At 39.8% G+C, this 22,213-nt stretch overlaps 1 protein-coding gene across 1 annotated transcript; it reads left to right on the top strand.

The window, feature by feature from the left end:
- The first annotated feature begins 574 nt into the window (after nt 1-574).
- Nucleotides 575-20,738, top strand: BPNT2 (3'(2'), 5'-bisphosphate nucleotidase 2). Its single transcript, XM_021555674.4, has 5 exons — nt 575-1,086; nt 12,719-12,878; nt 13,825-13,920; nt 15,772-15,933; nt 17,041-20,738. The coding sequence occupies exons 1-5, from the start codon at nt 700-702 to the stop codon at nt 17,310-17,312; spliced, it is 1,077 nt and encodes a 358-aa protein (XP_021411349.3). The 5' UTR covers nt 575-699; the 3' UTR covers nt 17,313-20,738.
- Nucleotides 20,739-22,213: the final 1,475 nt, after the last annotated feature.

Below are 22,213 nucleotides of genomic sequence, written 5' to 3'. Positions count from 1 at the left end.
TGCTTCCCACCCCAGATGTCCATCCCAGCTATGAAGTTTCACACTCCCCCAAAACAACTGAGGTGCAAAGAAAAAGTATAAATTAAGACAGGTAGGCTTTTATCATGTCACATGGCTGAGGAAACAGTTGGATTTGCTTCATTTTACTGAATGAGAGGAATTCTTGGAGGAACATGGGTCAGAGAACTTCCCGAACCACTATGGCAAAAACAAGAGCTGCTCAGCAATAATGCTCAGCACCGCTAACAGTGCACCTTCAGAAATTTAGGGGCTATTTATGCCAACAGCAATTTCCATGAGAAAACTCCCTCCCAGGGTGCCGGGCGGGCTTCTGCTCAGGCTCTAGCTCCTGCCCCGCGGGTGGAGCAGCTCGCTCGGCATCACCACTGCGGGCTCCTGGGGCATCTGCTGCATAAAAGGAGGAAAAGATCACCCCAAGCCCCCAGGAGAGCCAGCGGGCGATGGCCAGCGTGCGCTGCCGTGGAAGAGCACGGCAGGCAGCGGCGGGCGGCGCAGAGCCGGGGCCGCGGGACGTGCCCAGCGCACGGCGGCTCCGCCCCCGCCTGACCCGGATACAGACGGCGCTGCCGCCGGCCGCGAGCGTGGAGCCGGCCCGGCGCCGCCGCGGAGCGGAGCGTCCCGGCCGTGCCATGGGACTGTGGTGACCGCCCGGCCCCGCCGCCCGCCCGCGCCCCGGCCATGGCCCCCATGGGCATCCGCCTCTCGCCGCTCGGCATGGCCGTGTTCTGCCTGCTGGGGCTGGGCGTCCTCTACCACCTCTACTCCGGCTTCCTGGCCGGCCGCTTCGCCTTCTTCATGCTGAGCGAGCCGGCGGCCGGCGGGCCCGAGACGCCGCACGGCTCAGCGCCCGGCGGCGCCGTGGACCTGCGGGAGCTGCTGGCCGTGTCCGTGCTGGCCGCCGTCAGGGGCGGCGAGGAGGTGAAGCGGGTCCGCGAGGGGAACGTCCTCAACGCCAAGGCGAAGGGGAAGACGCGGGAGGGGGCCGAGGAGCAGCTGACCACCGGCGACCTCCTGTCGAACCGCAGGATGTTCTACCTGCTGAAGGGCGCCTTCCCCGCCGTGCAGGTGGGTGCCAGGCGCCCTCCGCGGGGCGGGGGCTGCCGCGGGCCCGGGAGAGCGCTGCTCCCGGGCGCGCCTTTCCTTCCCCTCCCGCTGAATTTGTGCCGGTGCCGCCTCACGCTGCTCCCGTGGGTGTTGGGTTGCAGGGGGAACAGTTGGAGCGTGTTGCAAGCGTAGCCACGCGAGGTGAAGCAGTACCGAACACCACGGCCATGGAGGGGTGGCGGAAACAGCGGGTCTCGCTGGTGCGGATCGTGAGCTCTGTGGTTGAGGATGCAGGATAATTGCGCAGCGCAAATTCCGCCTACGGTTAAGATGCAGAGATTAGGAATGCAGTTGTTTTGGTAGTTATCTTTCCTGCCAGTTGTCCTTCCTGCGGTCAGTTATGGGGAGAGCCGGGAGCGGCGGCTGAGAATTCGAGGCTTAAGGACATAGCGCTGCAATAACCGAGCGTTTAGCGCCTGTGGCTGTGGGACAGCAGATAAGCTTAGCTGTGTCAATACTGTGGATCACTGCCTACCTGAGCAAAATGAGTTTACTTTGCTTTTAGAGGTGTACACCCCTTCCTGCTCTCCTTCACTTAGGAAATCTGGGTTTATCTCTTCAGGTCGCACCCAAACCTTTGAATTATATTTCGAGGATTTTTGGGTTTTATTGGCGTTTCTGCTTCAATCAATGGGAACTTCTGTCTTTCTATGTTAAGTTCCTTAGCTTTTCATGGCCATTTGAAATGGATAGAAAGCCCTAAATTTGGATCTCAGATGTGCTGATTGTGTGCTTCTGCTGGATGGGTTGAGAGAAAAAGTAGCTAAGTCCAGTTTTTCATTATCGAGTTACTATTCAATTTTCAGTAGCTCTTTTGAAAGTTCTACAAAAAAGTGTGTAGTTTTTTGTTGGCATTTTTTGCTTTTTTTTTTGTTTTGGTGGGGTTTTAAAGTATTGTAAAGAACTTAATGAATATGAAATGTAGAGGAAACAATAAATTCTTCAGTGTTTGAAATGAACTTGAGATGTGACTAATCTTCCTCTACAGAAAGATTATGCAGGTTCTGTTTTGAAGATTTCCTGGATTGTCTGTTGGTGACAAGGCACCTTCACAGGCCCAGTGTTAAATAAAGAAAAAGTATTGACTCCTGTTCTCTTGCATTATTCAGCGCCCTTAGAGATCTTGGCTTTACAGCTTAGCTGGCTTGAAAACTATGCTTTCTCCCCTTTCACAGATGGAGCGACTTCATTAATATATGTGTAAGAGTTGCCTGTGCTTCTGGGGAAGGCTGGGGCTTCTGTCTGGGCCTGAAGAACACAGTGAACTGTGTATTGCTTGCTCTGTGGTCACATGTAAACTCTGCTCTGGAGCCTGGGATTTTTAGCAGTGACAGTCTGACTTGTGTCTTTCTGGCAGAGGGTGTTAACTTTAAACATCTACTTTTAAAAAATTTTTACTCCCTTTTATCTTTCTCACAGGTGATGTGTGCTGCTAATCTTTAAGTCTAGAAGGTACTTTTGAAAGTGCAGATGTGTTCTCAAAGGTAGTATAAAACTAAAAATGTGTGCATAAGTCTGTGGAGCTGGAAAATATCAGGAGTATGTCTTTTCTTGTTCCCAATTCTTCCTTATATTGACTGAGCTTTGGCACTGAGGATATCTGGGATGAGTGTACTTGACAAATTTTTCAGGTGATCTGGAGTTATTCAGTCTGACAGATCAGCTGTGGGACATTAAGTATTCTAAGAACATGATGGGTATAATAAAACTTACCTCATGTGGTGTTTAAACTCACTAAGATGTATATACACTGATAAGACATTTTGTCTCTCAAAGTCCATGATGAAGATGTATTCATAAACATTTGCTCAAACTAAAATAAAAGCTTTATTTTACTACTGTATACATACTATCTGTGCTTCTCAGGTGTGAAGGCAAGGTATCATCTCAATCTACTAAATCCTTCAAGTATAACTTCAGAGCAACCCATCTAAAACTGCAGCTCTTTCATAGAACAGACCTGCTGAGTCTTGGTGGGAATATAGGGATTATAGAGGATTTTCTGAGGCAGTATAAATTGCATCATGTAAGAAATACCTTCTTTATATCTGTAATCCTATTCCCCTGCACAGAGTGACATTCCAGAGTAAAAGATGCTGCTGAAGTCAAGGAAACCTCCTCTTCTTTCCTTGCTAGAGAAGATGATGCTAATAAAAGCTGTCAAACAAAAAGGGCTATAATTCCAAGAGTAAGCTTATGCAAAATGCTGATTTTTTCACATCCTGATGTTGTTGAGCTTAACAGGAGAACCTCTGTATTTAAATTGTTGCCAAATGCTGCATCCAGAAGGAAGATGAACAAGAACAAAAACTAGGTGCTAAAATATGCCTGTAAAGCAAAGGAAATGGAGTTTTTCAGTCTGGACAAGAGAAGGCTCCTGTGAGACGTTGCAGAGCCTTTCAGTATCTGAAGGGGGCTGTAGGAGACCTGGAGAGGTGCTTTGTACAAGGACATGTGTTGACAGGACAAGGGGGAATGTCTCTCAGCTGGAGGAGGGCAGGTTTATATCGGACTTCAGGACAAAATTCTTTTCTGTGGGAGTGGTGAGGCACTGGACCAGGTTGCCCAGAGAAGTTGTGGATGACTGCTCCCTAGAAGTGTTCAAGGTCAGGCCGAATAAAGCCTTGAGCAACCTGGTTTAGTGGAGGGTATCCCAACACATGGCAGGGAGGTTGGAGGGACATCTGGAAGGTACCTTCCAGCCCAAACCATTCTATTACTCTGTGATTCTCGAAGAGTAACTGTGGCTTTCCAATATTTCAAAATAGCCTTGGGAAATAGTCATTCAACTGAAATAAACTTAAGTCAGTGTACAGCATTGTGTTCCTTCTTTTGTACTGCTGGAAATAAAAAGGGAAAGCATGCAAACAGTCTTTCTGAAGCAGATCTGAATCTCTTGAAGTGTGGTTATTAAGAGAAGATAGAAGAGTTAGGCTTCTCACATGCAGAAGCAGAAATAAATCTGGAAGAAGTCTTAACAATACTAAGAGTTGGGATTTATATAAAAAGCCCTTTCAAAATATGAGGGGAGAAAATCCCACAGAAAGTGTTTGCCTTTGTTCTCTTGAGTAAAGGTATTGTCTCTACAGAGGAAGAGGAACTCCACTGCTGACATCAACTGCTCTGTTTGATATAAATAGATGCATTTGCATCAGTTCAGACTTCTCAAGGCTATGTTAGGTAAGACCTAGGTAGGAGCAGCTCAATTGTGTTTTTTAACTGTGTAGATTGTTTAGACTTAGTGGTGGTGTTTTTATATCCCTCAGAAATAGGCCTGAGAAAGATAAGGGAAAAAGTGGCTAGCTAGTCATTTATTACTGTCTTGAGTATTACCCAGTGATTACACTCAACATCCAGCAGTAAATGAAGCATCTTTGTACAGTTGATTTTAAAATATACTTAACGTAAAACATGTGTATCACTTTCTCTTGGTGAAGTTCTCAACTGCAGTTACAGGTTTGAGGTGTTACTGCTCCTGCATTACCAATATGTTGTCCTCATTCATTTGTCATGCTAAGAAAGAGTTAAAACTCTGATCCAGCTGTAATCATCTCCTCTACTGCTTTCATTTTTTATTTATTTTGTTTATCTTTTCTGGGTTACTTCTTTCCTGGTTGGTTCTCCATGTAGCACTTAACTGTGCTGTGCTGTGGTGGCACTGTGCTGGCACAGTGGTGGTGTGATAAGGACTGTGGTGGGAATTAGGAGGAGATTAAGGACATAATTTACCCAGCCCTGCTGCTGGGGTGGGAGTGGAGTGAGGAGGCATTCTTTCCAAATTCAGTGATAGAATAGCCAGAAAGACTGGTATGTTCTGCTCAGAAGAACTTCTGTGAAGAAATGATCTCACAATAGCAGGGTTTCAGCAACACTACCTGCTAAAAGATCTCTCTCAGCATCATGCCTTAGGATCTTACTCTTTTAATGTAGCCTGTCCAGGGATCAGTCAGGATCTTGGTAACTGCATCTCAAGTAAAAATTTAAAATAAAAGTTATTTAAAATAAAGATTTTTTAGGAATATGCTGGTTCACTTCCCACTACAACCCATCTCCACGACATTGGAAGGACCAGCCTTACTTGGTCACAAAGGCAGGAATGATTGACAGACTGTTCCTTAAACTTGAACTTTGACCAGATTACCTCTTGTCCTCTGACTGGAAAAGCCAATTTTAAAGTGACTCACACAATTCTGCTATTTCACTGCTGTACTACACTAGAGTTATTTTCACAGGATGCAGGCTTCAGTCTTACTGGTCAGATTGTATTCCGCCCAACATTTTCATTTTGAGCTGTTTTTGCTTATTTTTTTTCTAGAGTTGCACCAGCTATATCTCTTGTCTTCTAGTGTAAATACTGAATAGCGTTTCATCTTGTTTGCTCCCTTTTTTTAATATTGTGACTGTGGTGGAAATCAAGTCTTCTTCTGTCCCAGTCTTTCTCTCTGAGGATCTTTTTATGAGTCTTGTCACTATTCCAAATCCAAATGTTCTTATGTCTCTTTCCCAGTTAAGACTGATGATAAATACCACAATTCAAGCTTATGCATGATAATGCTGGAATCAACACTTGAAATAAAACTTTTAGAACATAGAACTTTTACTTTGATTTTCTTCTAAATTAATCTGACTTTTGAGGATTAATGACTCCAAGCATTCCTTTTTTATCAGGCTATCTGAAGTACTGTCTAGGTTTCAGCTCACTGTTTACAGGCTTCTGATCACAGTGCCAACTACTATACCTAAAAACCTGAAATTTCATCTGAGATGGCAAGCTCTGCAACTGATAGTGATTCTTTGTGAAAGATAGATATTTAAAGAAGTAGGTTATAAAAGGAAATTCTATTTAAACTTTAGAGGTATTGCACTTTAGTGACTAGGTTCTGTAATCTGTCTTTTCATGTTGTGAGATAGCTTCCTCAGCTCTTAGGGCTTTTATTAAAATTAATGTTCTTCTGACCCAGATGATCTTTGCAGAACCCACTGACAGTGGGTTTCTAAGTAAAACAAGAAATATGAATGTTAATCTGAAATCTCAGTAATAGATGTTGTCTGGAGATAATGCATCTCCTAATATGGGTTCCAGATGATACCAGATGACTTATGCCCACTCTCTCTGAATAAAAATGAAGTTAGGCTGTAACTTTATGCTAATGAGTTCTGTGAGTATCCTTTCAGATGCAATTACAAATAGTTCATTTGGCTTGTTTGTACACTGTTGGTGTTTAATCTATCATCTGAGCATCTGGAGAGCTGAATTTTTTAGTGTATCCACTCACTGACAGTGGATGTTTTTAAGTATTGCTTATTTTGTTGGTAGATTTCAAATCTGTCTTTATTTGGATGTTTTCTTAAAATGAAGTTTTACAACTCTTGTGACAAGCAAGTAATCTCTCTTTGCTAGACTTGGGTCTGTATAAAACTGGAATGGAGACTTTTGCCATCTACTGAAACCACTTGTGTGAGCTGATGAGCAAGTCGCTTTATTTTCCTGTTCTAAAATTCTAGTTGTTTCTGCAGATTACTAGTGAGAACAGTGAATTCTGTGATCCGTGCTGATGCCCTCAATTCCACTTTTGTTGTTTTCACCAGCCACTATTCATCGTTAGTCTATAGAAGCAGAGTTGTCATTGGATATGTCTTTATCATTTATTAAATCCTGTTTGTTTCAGTCTGCTTCCTGCTGGCTTCATGGCCAAAGTCACCTAATGAGTTTTGATAAGCACTTTTTGAGCTTCTTGACATTTAGACTTATCCAGATTCTTTACATATTCTGTCATCTTGTTTCTGCATTTAGTAACTTCTTGTTGCTAAAATAAAGATGTAGTTGATGATAGAGGAAAACCTTTGTCTGCCTTGATTTAGGTGCCTTGAAAAAGGCATGTGTTCTTTTTCAGTGTTGTGGTATAATTATAGAAATATTTGTTGTTTTCTGATCAAATCCATGGCAACGTGAGACCAGTGGCTTTTATGCCTCTCATTATTTTATACCTTATACATTTATATACAAATATACTTCATAGTTTTAAACTTAATTAAAAGTTAGGACTTTAAACTTATAATTTCTAAACTTAATTACCTTTTAATAAGTTTGGTTTTTTTTTGGTTTTTTTTGGTTTTTTTTTTTTTTTTTGAGAAAACCATATGATTCTACAAGGTCTTCTTTCCATTCATAACAAAATCTGCCTTGCTAAAGCTATGTAATTGAACCTTGGCAAAAGGAACATTTTTGAGACGCATGAAGATCACATATAAAGCTTATTTTTCCTTTCTAATATGTTGTGGTAATCTAAGGAGGAAAAGAACCTTTTCAAAAGTAAGCAGCTGGCTTTAAAAATGTCAGTGTATTGATTAAAATCAGGTTGGTTTTTTTTTGGTTTCTTTTACTATGCCAGTAAGGCTACTATTCAAATTTTTTAAAGCTCAAAGGCATTTTGCATTTACAAAAAGAAGTGGTACTTTGATTTCCCAGTTTGCATTCTTTTCAGAGTTAATTTACCCAAGCTTTCAAGAAGCAGTTTTCATTCATAGTGAAAACTGCTATTCACCACCCCCAAATTCGAAAGGTATAAGGAAGAGATCATGAATGGTCCTGGATGCAGGTGAGCTAAGTCTTGGTGAAAGTCTTGGTGTGAAAGCACACCCCTCCCTCTGTAACAGATTCTGGAGCCTTGTTTTGTAACTATAGTAGGTTGGATATTTTCCACATATACTGGAAATAATGATGCTTTGAGTGCTTTTTGCTCTCCTGTAGGGTGCTCTCCTGTTGAGCATATTGATATGTCCTGACTTGTCTAGTGGGTGTTTACATTCAGAGGTTTTGGCATCTGATTCCTTCACAGGATTTGTGTATGTAGTGATGCTGTGAGGAGCTGAAACAGCTTTCACCTCTGATACATTTGAGGAGAAAAACAGAGAAATAGAGCCAATGGAGATAAAACAGTCTGTCCTGTAGCACAGTGAGTATGGGCTTGCACTTGGGTGCAGTGCAGCAGAAGTGGTTGAAGGGGTCTCTAAGTGGAGAAAATCCTGAAAACTGCTGGTTGAACCACTCTCCTCTGAGTTGAGACAGCTCTGAAGCACAGTCACATAGGAGCAAATCAATTACAGTCCCATGCAGCTACCTCATAGGCCACTATACCTTCCAAGATGTGTAGCTGTGGGTATTGTGGAGTCATAAAATTACTTTTGTTGGAAGGGATGTTAGAGATCATCTTGTTCCAGCTACCCTGTCATGGGCAGGAATGCTTTTCACTAGATCAAGCTGCTCAAAGCCCTATCCAGTCTGGTCTTGAACACCTGGGGGGATGAGGCATTCACAACTTTTCGAGGCAATATGCTTCAGTGGCTCATCACCCTCACAGTAAAGAATTTATTTTTAAAATCTAAGGCAAATCTCTTCTTTTTTAGTTGGAAATTATTTCTCCTTGTCCTATCCCTATCTGTCCATGTAAAAAATTAGTCTCCCTCTCTTTTTTATAAACACCATTTAAGCACTGGAAGGCTGCTTTAAGGTCTCCCAGGAGCCTTCTCTCTCTTCCAGGCTGAATAAACCCAGCTCTCAGTGTGTCTTAATAGGAGAGGTGTTAATCCCTTTCATCTTTTTGGCCCTTCTCTGGATCCACTCTTAACAGGTCCACATCATTATTGTGCTGAGGACTCCATACCTAGTTGCAGCACTCCAGGTGGGGTCTCACCAGGGTAGAGAGAGAGGAAGAATCACTTCCCTCCACCTGCTGGCCATGCTGCTTTTTTGATGCATCCCAGAAGGCAATTAGCTGTCTGGGCTGTGAGCACACATCCATGATTAACCCAAGTCATTCTCTGTTAGGCTGCTCTCAGTGGGTTCCTCCAGACTGTACTCATGCCTGGGATTACCCCAAACCATCTGCAGTATCTTGCACTTGGACTTTTTGAACTTAAAGAGGTTCTCATGAGCCAGCTTCTCAAGATTGTCTGGTCACTCAGGACAATATCCCTTCTTTCTGCTGTGTCAAGTATACTGTTTGGCTTCATGTCATCTGCAAACTTCCTGAGGGTCCATTTGATCTTACTATTGTCATTGGTGAAGATATGAAAGAGCAAGTGTTTTGTCTGGGGGGCTTTTAGGTGGGGTTTTTTTTCAGTTTGAGTGGCTTAATTGGTCATGCAGCAACAAATTAGTTGTGCACCAACAAAACAAAAACAATCACTTATTAATGTTTTACTGATGTTCTCCTGTGCACACTCCAGGCTTGCAGGCCTCCAGGCTTTTCATTTCCTTGGTTCCATTCAAATCAATAGACTTATCCATTGAGTCATAGAATCAGAATAATGTGGGTTCAAAGAGGTCTTTAAAGGCCATCTAGCCCAACCTCCTTGCAATGAGCTGAGACATCTTCAACTCAATCAAGTTGCTCAGAGCACCATCCAACCTGTCCTGGAACACTTGATGGATAGGGCATCTACTACCTCTCTGGGCAACCTGTTCCAGTCTCTGATTTTGAAAGGTAATACCTGGAATACTGTTATGTTCATATTCTGACTGGTAAATGTTAATATTTCTTATTACCTGAACTCTGGAGAGAGGGGGGGGGTGGGGGTTGTTTTGTTTGGGGTTTTTTTTGGTGGTTTTTTTTTTCTGTTTCAGCAGCTTAATTGGTATTTTTATAATATAGGCGTGATACCGTGTTTGTGTTGTTCATGTTTTATTCTCTAATGAAACAGCACTTAGATTTGGATTTCAGAGGACATGTGTCTGAATATATTTTTTCACTTTAACTTATCTTCGATGGGTGAATTCAAATTTAGTTGCATTCCAATCTTTCAGACCAGGAAGAAGCCTGAAGTTGTGCACCATGCCAGGGACAGCTAGCTAGTATTCAGACAGGTTTTTTGGGTGATAAGCTGCCACAAAGACAGCATGAAGTGCTGTTAGGGACTAAACCAGCACAGGACAAAGATCCACTGTGAGGTTCCCTGAAGTCTTTGGGTGGCCAGGACTGTTGGCTGTTCAGAGCACTGCATTTATCCAGACAAGTCTGTGGTGTGCTGGAGTTGCTTCCTGTGTTCCTGAGCAGATCTGTGTTCCATCATCGGTCTGCTGGACAGGAGTGTTCTCTTTGCAGAGGTTTCTGAAGGCTGGAAATGCCTGGCTGTTTTGGAAGGCACACCGTGGACTGATCCTGGTATTGGTGTTGGACTTCTGCTACTGGCTCCCATGAGCAGCATCCCTCATTTGTTGTGGAATTCCTGCACCTTATAGGCTGGTTTTGGGAAGCTCTGTACTGGGGAGATGCAGCCAGACTGTCTTGTTTAGGAAATAATAGGGTTTTTTTGGTGGGTTGTTTGGGGTTTTTTTTACTTTTCAGCAGTATTCCATGCATGATTTACATATATTTTGTTAAACCTCTGTGTTTGATGCAGTTCTTTGTGGAGGGCTTTTGCTTCAAGCATAACTGGGGAAGATTGCCAAAATGTTGTTAACCTTCATGTCAGTGCTCAGCTTCCAGAAATTTCCCAGATGGGACTTTACACCTTACAGCTGTTAGGCAATGGCAATTAACCCCAGAGCATCTTTTTTAAATAAGATCTAGTGCCTGAAATATTTGGCCTTGTTACTGTCTTTCTACTATAGCTACTCCTAACTTATGAGTGAGGATTTGGGATTGAAGTGAACTATATATCCATATTGCATGAGAAAAGTTTAAAGTGTAAGGTCATGGCCTCTGGAGGCTGCCAGCAAATGAGAATGACAAGTAGGAACATAGAATTAACACAGAGGCATGTTTTCCAGGTATATTCTCCTTCATTAACAAAACAAAAAAGAAAAAAGGAAGAATAAAAGAAGTTTTAAGGGTTGGTGAACCCCTTTCAGGCAAGTATTCAGCCAAAGCTGCAGAGTAAATGGTCATATGAATGGAAGAACGAATTACCCACTTTGGGGTTTTGTTTTTGTGTTTTGTTTTTCTTTTTCTTACTTTCTCCAGATGTCTATGCAACTTTTTCACTCTTTCCCCAGTTTTTTTTCTAGTGGAATAATCATGTCTGTTGAGAGAGACTCCTCACAAGCATTATAAATGCTGCAGTGTTATGGCCACTGCTACAAAATCTGAGATAGAGTAGGTGGTGTTTCTCTGAAAACAGTACCTTTCAGATCGTTTCAGACTTTACATTCTAGTGTACTGTAACAACAGGTTTAACAAGATATTCTTCCTTTTGTGCATTGGTTCCAACCCTTTAACTTTGTGGAGGCCCCTTCTGTTGAGGAAATGTTTTTTTTATGATGGTATGTCATGTGCTGTAGTGGAACTTAGACTGCCCAGGGGCTAGGTTGAGACTGCCAAGTCTGTGGAACTACTCATCTTGACTTTGCAGGACTGTTTTCCCTAAGGGAAAATGCAATCATCAGGTTTATTGTATAGTGACAGATGTTTAATTTGTAATGTGTCACGGCAACTTCAAGAGCTCCACGTTTGGCAAATAATGCTTCAAATACTGCTCTTATTTGAGAAGACAGCTATGATGTATGGCTGGAGTTGCTGCAGTTCTGCTTCCTTTTTCGTTTTGAGTTCTCTTGGAAAAAATGGTCCTTAACCCTTGGCTAATACCCTGTTACAGTTGAGGTGTGTGTGATGCCTTTTCTTGTCATCATGTGAGTTATGTAAAAGTCCTGCTTATGTAAGGTTTGTCTGATAGCTCCTTCATTTCCATTGTCTTTCTATGTCACTTGCCTACAACTTTTGGGGCAACTACGTCTCTGGTCATCCAAAAATATTGTGTTACTGTAGTCACAAGGATATTGTCTTGGATTTTGCAGTATGTTACTCTGTTCAACAGATCGGTGCTGTGTGCTCCACTAATGGGCCTAACTCTGCTTGATGTATTGAAATGCCCTCTGGTGTGGCATAAAGTTTATTAAGCTGAGTAGCAGGTGACAATAGGCTTTAATGTGACTTTTGACTGCTGTTAAGAAATATTCTTCATGGGCCATCTTAGGACCTTACCCCAGTCTATCCTAAAAATGGGTATGGGATGTTACTTACTTGTTTGTGAAATAAATTCATCTGACAGTTGTGCAGTGGTTAAATTCAACTCAGCTGCTTAAATTTCTGCTTGTAACTCAATGCCAGCAGCAGGAATATGTATACTAAGATTTCTGCTTGTCCAAGTCTGTAGAGTCTGCACAATATCTGGTGGTAGTATATCTCTACATTTCCATGTGCTTCTACTGGTCTGTATAAATTGAATTTTAGACCTTCTAATGTCTGTGTACTGTATGGTTCTCCAGAGTCAAATGTTCTGCCTGTAGTACTTGAAGCAACTGCATTTAAATATTAATTTTAAAAAATGTGATTCATACTGTGGGAATGTTCAATAGAGAGACCTGCAGCCAAAGCAACAGTGTCCAGCTGTGCTGTGGTTCACAGTAAAATTCTGGACTGTGGTTTTGCATTGCTTGTCACATGATCATAATAATGAAAAAATGAAAACATTCCTGCATTTGAGGTGAATGAAGGAAGATAAAACGTAAATGTAATAAACCTGTAATTTTCCCAAGTACTGCAGCTAGTGTATCTGATATGTTAATGCAACTACTTTTGTTGTGTCACTGCAGATAAATTCTGAGGAGCGTGTTGATACAGCTGATCAGGAGACAGTCTCCTGGGATCACAGTATTCCTGAAGACATAAAGCAAAAAATACAGCCTAAAGAGGTGCCAGCAGAAAGTGTCACTGTTTGGATCGATCCATTAGATGCTACACAAGAATACACAGGTAGCTGATTCTTGTTGACAAATCATGTATGTAATTCTGATCTTTGCCTTTTACACTGGAGACAAGATAGTAAGTATTTAAAAGGACATCTCATGTTCAAGTGTCTTATGTCAAAGCTAGTATGATTTAATTGAACAGATTGCATCATGAAATCTCTGTAGTTTTCAGCTTACAACATTTGCTTTTATATATTCCAACTCTGAAATTACTTTGCTATCCTTACAACTAACTAATTGCTATAATAAATGGTAACTGTCAATTATGGATTGTACTGGAATTACACATTTCTTTATTTTAGTCATTACTGTGGCAGCTCTAAGTATCTTAGATTTTTGGTTTTGTTTATTTAAAGGGGAGATTAAGTAAGTATTCTATTCAGCTTGATATAAGGAATTTTTTGTTGTCATTTTTCAGAAAAGCATGCATAAATCAGTCTTCGTCATTTTCAAACATTTTAGGATATCACATAAGCAGTTCAAGGCAATCTGACTAAAATTCTTGCTGATTAGTACTAAGGAGCAACTAGAAAAATGGGATTTTTTTTTTTTGTGTGTGTGTCCATGTAATTGATACGATTATCCTTTCCAATGGATGTTCTTTGTTTTTTGAATTACCATTTTTTGAGACAATAGAGGATAGGAGGTGAGGCAGAGAAGGGCAAATGGGGGGCACGGATTGCCATGAAAATGCATGTTGCGTAAGACACAGCTGTTAGCATTAGATCTGGTAGGAGTATAGGTTACATCTACTGAACAGGAAAAATTGCTGAAAACCTGAAAAGTCTTCAAAGTCTTTTGAAAACGAAAAGGTTATTTGAAGGTACATCAAAGTTACATAACTGTAAGAGGCAGAATATAAACTAGTCTTCAGAGAATAATCAAAATAATCTCCTTTTGTGTTCTTGGCATCTGATTGTAAACTTGCTCACTTTCTTGTTTTGCCACAGAGGATCTTCGACAGTATGTCACGACAATGGTTTGTGTGGCTGTAAATGGTAAACCGGTAATAGGTGTGATCCACAAGCCCTTCTCATCATACACAGGTATCTTCATGCCTTCACATATTTCCATGATAGTCAGTCATAGTAGTAATTGAAATTTGATGTTTGAGAGAACATCTCTAGGTATAAATGAGGAAAATAGTACCAGCAGCAAAAGAGCATTGCAGCAGACCCCACAATTAGAACTATAGATGTGTTCTGTGCTATAAAACCACAAAAGAAAATGCTACCTTTTTTTAAAATAAAAATTATGCATTTAGAACAAACTAACTGAAAATATTTTAAAGAGCTAAGATCCCTTCAATTAGAATGCCTGTAGCAATCAACAAAAAAAGTTAAACCTACAAATACTGACCAGTTTGATGTGTACTTTTAGTTTTTAGCAAAAAGAGTGTTTTGCTCATTTAGCAGAATAGCTTGGGTCTGTGATAATTATACCCAGGAGCTGCTGTTTATTCAGTGTGAATAAAAAAAGACTGAATAAAGATCTTAATGGCAACTGTTTGTATGTAACAGGCACGACTGTCTAGCATAGCCTTATTGATTATCTGACATGTTTTTAATGCCACAACTGTGAAGTAATTAATTCTTTAGTATTAATGATGTATCAGCGAGTATTGCTGCATGTTTGGCAATTTGCATGCAATTCTGAGAGCTTCAGAGTAGTTTAAGTATTCATGTCTTACTGTGTATTTAAAACAGGAATTGCTGTTTACATTTTCCCTTAGGCAATACTGACCTCTAGAGTTCTGAAGTTTTGCAGTAGCTCTGGAACAAAAACTAAGTCTGAATAAATGCATTTTGTATTTGTTGTCCTTTTTTGGCCCTAAAACACTAAACACTCAACATTTTGTGCTAAATATTTTGCTGTCTATAAATATGAATTTAATTACCAGTGACTTAAGTATGTACTATATTCCAATATGCTTCAAGAATCTTGGAGATTTTAGAACATATCTTTTTAGGTATCAATACCTATCTGAAGAAATGGGTTTTTAGCATTGTAACATTGAGAATTTATCTCCTTTGATAATAGTGAAGTGTGCAATGTTCAGACATGGAATCAGAGGAGATGCAATGAATTCTGTCATTCTGCGTGACAAGTATTCATTTTCCAGGCTGGAAATACTGATACATTTTGAGTCAGATTGTTCCTAATACTACCACACAAATACAAAGCAATAAAGGGCAGTCAGCATTGTTATTACACAGAGCTCAGTCTGTTGCCAAACAATCTGGTTCTCTCCCGAGATTAAATTGCTGGGTAGTTTACTAAGTAAATGTCAGATTAATGGTTAGGGGATACCACCTACCAAGCTTGGCTTTGAACTTCATGGTGAAATAAGTGGGAAGTTGTCTAAATTCTGTTCTCTGTTGTCTGAGACACAACATCAAATATTTTTCTTTGTAACACTATCCTCCTGAGCTATTTCCTTCTTTAGCATTACTATTCTTCTGAGCAAAATGATGCCATAGCATTTTTAGTGTCTGTTTTAAAGGGATATGGGGCTTATGTTCTTACATAAAACATTGTCTGAGGAAATAGTGGATGTATTTCTGAGTAGGAGCCATCCTTTTAACTTTGGTGCCTTTCCAATTGCAAATTCTAAATATTAACTACTTGACATTTTTCCTTCTTATTCTGTTTTTTGGAAGTATCACACAAGAACAGTCAGGCTTGGGATGATGCCATATGCACCAATGTGTGTGTGGCCTCTTTCTCTTCCCTTGTATGCACCCCATCCTCTGTCAGGCCTAACTTTCTCTTTTACAGAAGTGAGAGTTATTAAGTCAGAGGTATCAATTACAAATTGTTATATAAGTACCCTTTTATCCTCACATAACAGAGATTGTCTTTTGTAAATCTTAGTGGAATTTTTATTTCTCTTCTAGCTTGGGCAATGGTGGATGGTGGGTCAAATGTAAAAGCTCGTTCCTCCTACAACGAGAAGACTCCCAGGATTATTGTGTCCCGCTCCCATGCAGGAAAAGTTGAGCAGGTTGCACGGCAGACATTTGGAAATAAAACTGTGATAATCCCCGCTGGTGGAGCAGGTTTGGTTTTTTAAGCATCCTATCCATTTTATTGCTTCTGAATGTTTGAATGGTGTAGCTGTCACTAGACAAAAGTATGTACTCTGGTGTCTTCTCTTTTTACTCTTGCCGTTTGATCTTCACATCACTGAAAGCAAACACTTGACAACAGAGACAAATTTTTTTCTGTATTTAGGAACCTACATGCAAACTTGGTTCAGACTTCAGGCTGTTCACAAGTCAGCATGTTACTGAGTCTAAGCCTGGGTCAGCAATGTTGTTGTGGTCCTTTCATTGAAACACATTGATGTGTGTTTATGGAAGTCACTGATGCCTCAGTGGGAGAAAAGGAGTTGTGTGACCACAGGCAGAATCATGGAAGAGAATCTGTTTGTATGGTTGATTTTAAAAAGCAATTAAGAAAAAGGCCATTAGAGTTTGGTATTGTTTATTTCATTTATGTCAAAAGAGAAAATTAGTATCACTAAAGTCCATTTTTATCTGCCTAAAACTCAATTTAAAGAAATTTTAGAATACTTTTTACTTATGCCATGTCCTTGTGCATGTTACTGACAGAACATAAATGGAGGGCACTGGTTTTTTTCCTTATTTTTGCAGAAATGTATCCTTGTGTGTCTTTAATGCGAAAAGCCAGAATTCCCTTACAGATTGCTTAGTCAAGAAGGTCTTGCACTGCTTCTTGATAATGACAAAGAAAGTGAGAGTGTAACTGATTATAACAGGTCTTGTCCAGGGCTTGACTCTGTTAAGGATCAAGACATGAACAGATGAATGAAACAAGAATATTGGTCAAAGAGTTCAAAACTTGAAAAAATTACATAAAAAAACGAATACTGTTTTGAGCAATTACTCTGTACTGCAGAGTGAACAATAAAGGGGAATGTCCTGGGCGGATTTACCTTATTAGAGTGGTATGTACATCTTCCTTTTATTACAATAAAAAGCCATGGAGAGAAAGATAGACTTGAGCATGATACAGAGATTGAGAAATGAATGAGTAAACATTTGACCAGAACTATATTTGAGTGCCTGGTCTTGTTCTTTTAATGTGTTTTGACAGGAAAACTTGGTTAATTTTCTTTTTTAACCTCTGCCCATTTCTTCTAGGCTATAAAGTATTGGCCCTCCTTGACGTGCCTGAAAAGAATCAAGAAGAAGCTGACGTGTATATCCATGTCACCTACATTAAGAAGTGGGACATATGTGCTGGAAATGCAGTGTTGAGAGCGTTGGGTGGCCATATGACTACCCTGACTGGTGAAGAAATTAGTTACACTGGCTCAGATGGCAATGAAGGAGGACTTATAGCCAGTATCAACATGAACCATAAAGCACTAATTGAAAAACTTCCAGATCTGGAAAAAACGTCACACAAATAAGCATGACTGGTGGAGAAGTACAAGTTGTGCTTTTGTAGCCTCCAGATGGCTCTGTCTGAAGAAGCAGGTGTGAAAACCTGCTGGGAAAGATGCACAGCAAAGCAAAGCAGTTTGGTGTGGGTTTGGGGACTATATCTTGCATTGGGTTTTGTCAGTGGTGGTATTTAAAAAGAATAAAATAATAATAATCAGAAGTAGGAAGGGGACAGTGGTCTCACACATCAGTTTCCATGGGTTTTTTTTTCAGACTGTTTTCATGCAGTTCTTATACTCAAGGTGCATTTACCATATATATTGGTGAACATAGGTGAACTGAAGAAAAATCCAATTTTTTTGTAAAATAACCTAAATATTTGTCACAGGAATTTGTTGAAACCTTTTACATCTTATTGTAGTTTTAGTGATTCCATAATAAATTAGGTAGGAAAAAAAGCTTGATTTTTATAGGCATCTGACAACTGTAAAGGGTTTATCAGGAATCATGACCTCATATTTTGTATCCCCTGAATGGAAAGCACAAGAGGGTTGATTCAAATCTATATGCAGCAACAGTGTGGCACTCTCTGCTTTTTAAGAGAAAAAAGGAAATGTGTTTTGACTTCTTTCCTGAAGATGTAAACCAGTTTTAGTTCAGGTGGGTTGTGAATATCAGTGTTTTAATCAGTGTAATTATTTCCTTATACCTTTTTAAAAGAAGGCAGCATTTCCTTGTATAGTTTTTAGCAGTTACTTCTTGTCCTTGATTTCTGCAAGCAGTGTTGAAGATGCATGCTAGATTTTTCTCTAATGTAGGGCTTGTTCATCATGTGATGTTTGTGCCTATAGAAGCAGCCTCTTCCTTCAGTACCTCTTATTTTTGTTTGGGGTTTCTTTCCATTGGACAGAGTCATAGGGGATGAGTTTTACAGAAATTGTAGGTTGACTGCTTATTTCCAATTCCAACACAAGATATAAACCAGCACTTTTTCTACAACTTCAGGAATAGCTTTGTCTTTTTAGCTTGCAGCACACTTTCCTGCAGAAAGCTCTTCAGCCATTCCAAACAGCTTGTGCTTATTTGGTTTGTGGTAATTTACAGAGAGAGGAGAGACCATTTGAAGTTGAATCTGCTTAAACAAGTTTGAAGAACATGTGCATGTGAAGGACAACAGGGTCTGCAAAACTTCATTGAAAAATGTTCTTTGCAATCCAGTACATACAGGACAGAACATAGGTCATTTGATATCAAAATGACAATTTGTTGTACCTCTAAAAGTCGTGGACTTCTATCTCCAAACATGTAACCATCTGCACTGTTGTTCTCTGCATCCCTGTGAAAGGTTTCAGAAGGTTAAAATACATGTGTTATTTGAATTATCAGAAAATAAGCTGCCCATCTTTCCTCAAAAATGGCAAAATACTTAGTTAATATAGATGGTTTCTGTTTAAAGTTTGTTCAGCAAAGGCTTAGGCTGCTTGATCCAAACTCTTAATTCTTTAATTTTAACTTCTTTCGTATTGTTAATGAGAACTGATGTTCTGATTAAAAAGAGTCTTTTCTCCTTAGGTCAGTAGTGGAGAATGTTTAGATACTGCTTTCAACTTCTAGCTGAAGTTCACATTTCCAAAAGACCTCCCAGATGTTGCATAATGACAGATACAGACTTTTATTCCTTAAACTTACTGGCAAAGAAGATTGAAGCTTAGTCCTATGAGCCTTTTGGTAAAGGTAGATTTTGGAGAACATCTTTTCCAGCACAGACACTATTGCTGCTCTTTGAAAATAACTTTTGCGCATGTAGATAATACACAAAGCAATTTTCCTTTCAGTTCTTAAATTTAAGAAACTGTTATATGCTATGAAAAATAAGTTATCATGCCCTTTTTAAAAAGGATCTGATCTATTTCAAAAAGTTGTTGAGCTTCCAAACTTCAGTGAAGAATAAAAGAAACATATTTATCAGCGTTTTAACATTTTACAAGAAGATTGCAGCTTTTTAAGGCTGATTTAAATGTCTTATAGCCTAATTTAATAAAAAAGTCTGTTTATGTTTTAAATGTTTATTTGTTTAAGAGCAAAAATGGATGGATTAAAATATGAGAAATAGCCAGAGTTAGCCTAGTATAAAAACCTGGTTGTATCACAGAGATTGAGTGCACAATATTTAAGTAGGCAATTAACATCTGTGGCAAGTTGGGGTTTTAGAATCGGTTTGAAATCTTATGTAAACATGCTTCCTAAAAATGGGACTTCTTTTATACTGAGGAATGCTTCTATGCTTCCTTGTATAAGCTGTGATCGGAGTTCCTGTATGGGAAATGAAAAATGTTATGTAATATACAAGGGCTTACTTGTGTCTTAGTTGAAGGCATAGAGCAGTGAACAAAAGTATTTGCCTAAGTTATTTTTTCTTAGGAAAACAAAGTACCTTAGGAGAGGCCCTCCTTTCCTTCCTCCCACATTCTGGCTAAAATGCCTAGCCTTCCATTAGGAAGACTTGTGGTTGTTTAGACGTATTAATATCCTAAATTGCTTTGTTGTAATGGATCACAGTGTTCAGTACTTTTCACAGGGGACCATTATTGGCCTAATCTCACTCCTTGTGAAATTGAGGAAGAGGTGGGAGTATGGTGCCCAGTTAATTACTTGTAGTAGAGCTGCTTTCCTACATTTGAGAGCTAAGGCAGTGCTTGTGGTCTCCCAGTGTAATTTAAAGAGTAGCTGCTTTGGTGTGAGAATAGGTGAGCAGCTGGTGAATATGAGTTTCAGATGTTATTTTGCAATAAATATAACACTTATGCAGACCAGCAAGTATTCACAAGTGCTTGCTTAGTGCATGCATCCCAGTGCACTTTGTTTGTATAGTGTTAACACTGTGTCTCTTCTTTGTCTGTGTTTACACTCCATTCTGAAACATTCTGCTTAAATTCTCGCTTGAATATTTGTTTGGTCTCATCAGTGTGGGTGTGACTTAACCTTATGCCCAGAGGCTAGGAAATCATACCATACCCACATCTCACTGTTGGGCTACAACAGTGTTCTTTACATTTTAGCCTTTTCCACATGAAGCTGTCACACAGCATTTTTAGGGATGCTACTTAAAACAATTGCATGTTGTAGGTGGGTCCTACAAAATTATCTATTTTTTAAAAAGCTTAACTAAAAAAATCATAATAGCATTCTAGCTCCAAATAAAGGAAGTAAGAGAATGTATTATTTTAGCATTGGTTTTCCAATGGTGGATATTTTGAGTGGCTATTATAATTAAGGTGGTTACAAGTGAAATTATTCTAAAGCTGTATGTATTTTCTCTTTTTCATTCTTCCAAAAAGGGTGTATGATAGCATAGATAATACCTGGTATTGTACCAAGAGTCCTAGCTTTCATTCCTTGAATGAATGTTTTCTAAATAAATGGACACAGAAATAAATGGGTTGGATATTGTATTTAACTGTTTTTGAGATTAACCTGTTTGTCAGACTTTTACAGATGGATTTAAGAGCTGTTTGTTCTGATCTACAGAGTACGTAATGATAATGAAAATACTTAGTAGATATGGCATACTTGAAGAGTGAGTTAACCATACAGGTGAAGCTGCAAAGTGATCTAGTGATATTGTTCCATACATTTACTTCATGGTTGTTACAGGGAACAGATTTTCTAATTGGCTTCAGGTGTGAGGAAAGTTTTGGTTTTCTTTTTTAAATGGCCAATGGCTGGAGACCAGAGGTGGGAAGTCAGTACTGGGGTTCATCTCTGCTTTTTTGTTTATAAATGAGTGTATTCCAATGTCTTTGTAGCATCCTGTTATCTGTTTGGGTTGTACAACAGTAGTGCAGTATTGTATACTCCTGATTTAATGTCTAAAACAAGGAGTCCACATCTCCCAAGAATTGTGCAGTGAGAAGTGACCAGTTGTTCTGGGCTTCTGCTGTGTTATGCCAGCAAAGAATGGGTGCTTCATTGTCTCCTGGATGTCATTCCAATAGCAGTTTCTCTCACAGAAAACTGCTTTTCTGAGCTACTGTCTCCCCATTATGCCCAATCTCTTTGTAGATCTGTTTTCTGAAGTGAACAAGCAGTGGAAAGAAGGAGATGGCTGTGCAACAGAGGACAATTATTTTTGTTTCTTTGTTTTTAAATTGCAGTAATTGTTTAATGTCTCTTGTCTTTCAGGGGTTAGATAATGGTACGGATAAGATTCAATGGACCACAAATAAATGCCTGTGGGATTTTAAGCCTAAACAGGAGGAGGGCAGGAAGGACTGCCTCTAACCAAGGCTAACCTGAATGATGGTTTTCAATCAGGGCACTCATGCTGAGCCCTTCTTCCATGCTTTAGTGATAGTTGATGTGGATAAGAAAAATGAGAGATCAGAGATTAAGACAGTCCCAGAGTGAGAGGACCCCAGCAGTCAACTGTCCAGTTGCTGAAGCTGGTAATGTTTGGGTCTAAGGTAGTGACTGATTCTACCAGAAGTGCAGTAGTTGTCAATGAAATAATGGGAATGAAGAGAGGTTCATGCAATTAGGGGTACTGAACATACCGAAAAGATGCAGATGGACTAAGGGTTAAACACCCAAAAAGAAGGAGAAAATGTTTTTTCATTATAATGTTCTAAGCATTTGGCATCTGTGGCCCCCCTGGGTACAGAGCTTCATTGCTTATGGAAGAGGCTGCAGCAGCCCTCTGTGAAAGGCATGATTTTGTTGAACTCAATAGCAGTATTACCACTGTGAGCAGCACCAAGCCAGATGAAATAGGAACAGTAAATTAAGCTAAATTCTGAAAAGCTCAACCTCTGTCAATAGAGCAAACAACCTGGGTTGTGTTAAAGTTGCCTCTTAACAGCTTCAGTCTACATTTGGAGATGTCATCCTTGTGTCTAAAGTTCTAAGTCTTTCAGGTTTTTTTATGGTC

This window comes from Lonchura striata, chromosome 2, assembly GCF_050655825.1.
Source record: "Lonchura striata isolate lonStrDom1 chromosome 2, ASM5065582v1, whole genome shotgun sequence".
Taxonomy (NCBI): domain Eukaryota; kingdom Metazoa; phylum Chordata; class Aves; order Passeriformes; family Estrildidae; genus Lonchura; species Lonchura striata.
This window is presented reverse-complemented; position numbering and strand designations above follow the sequence as displayed.

Excerpts from the sequence above, each read along its gene's own strand:
- BPNT2 (XM_021555674.4), top strand. The coding sequence starts at position 700 with ATGGCCCCCATGGGCATCCGCCTCTCGCCGCTCGGCATGGCCGTGTTC. Across the intron at positions 1,087-12,718 it reads GCGCCTTCCCCGCCGTGCAG|ATAAATTCTGAGGAGCGTGT; the intron begins GTGGGTGCCAGG and ends GTGTCACTGCAG. Across the intron at positions 12,879-13,824 it reads TGCTACACAAGAATACACAG|AGGATCTTCGACAGTATGTC; the intron begins GTAGCTGATTCT and ends GTTTTGCCACAG.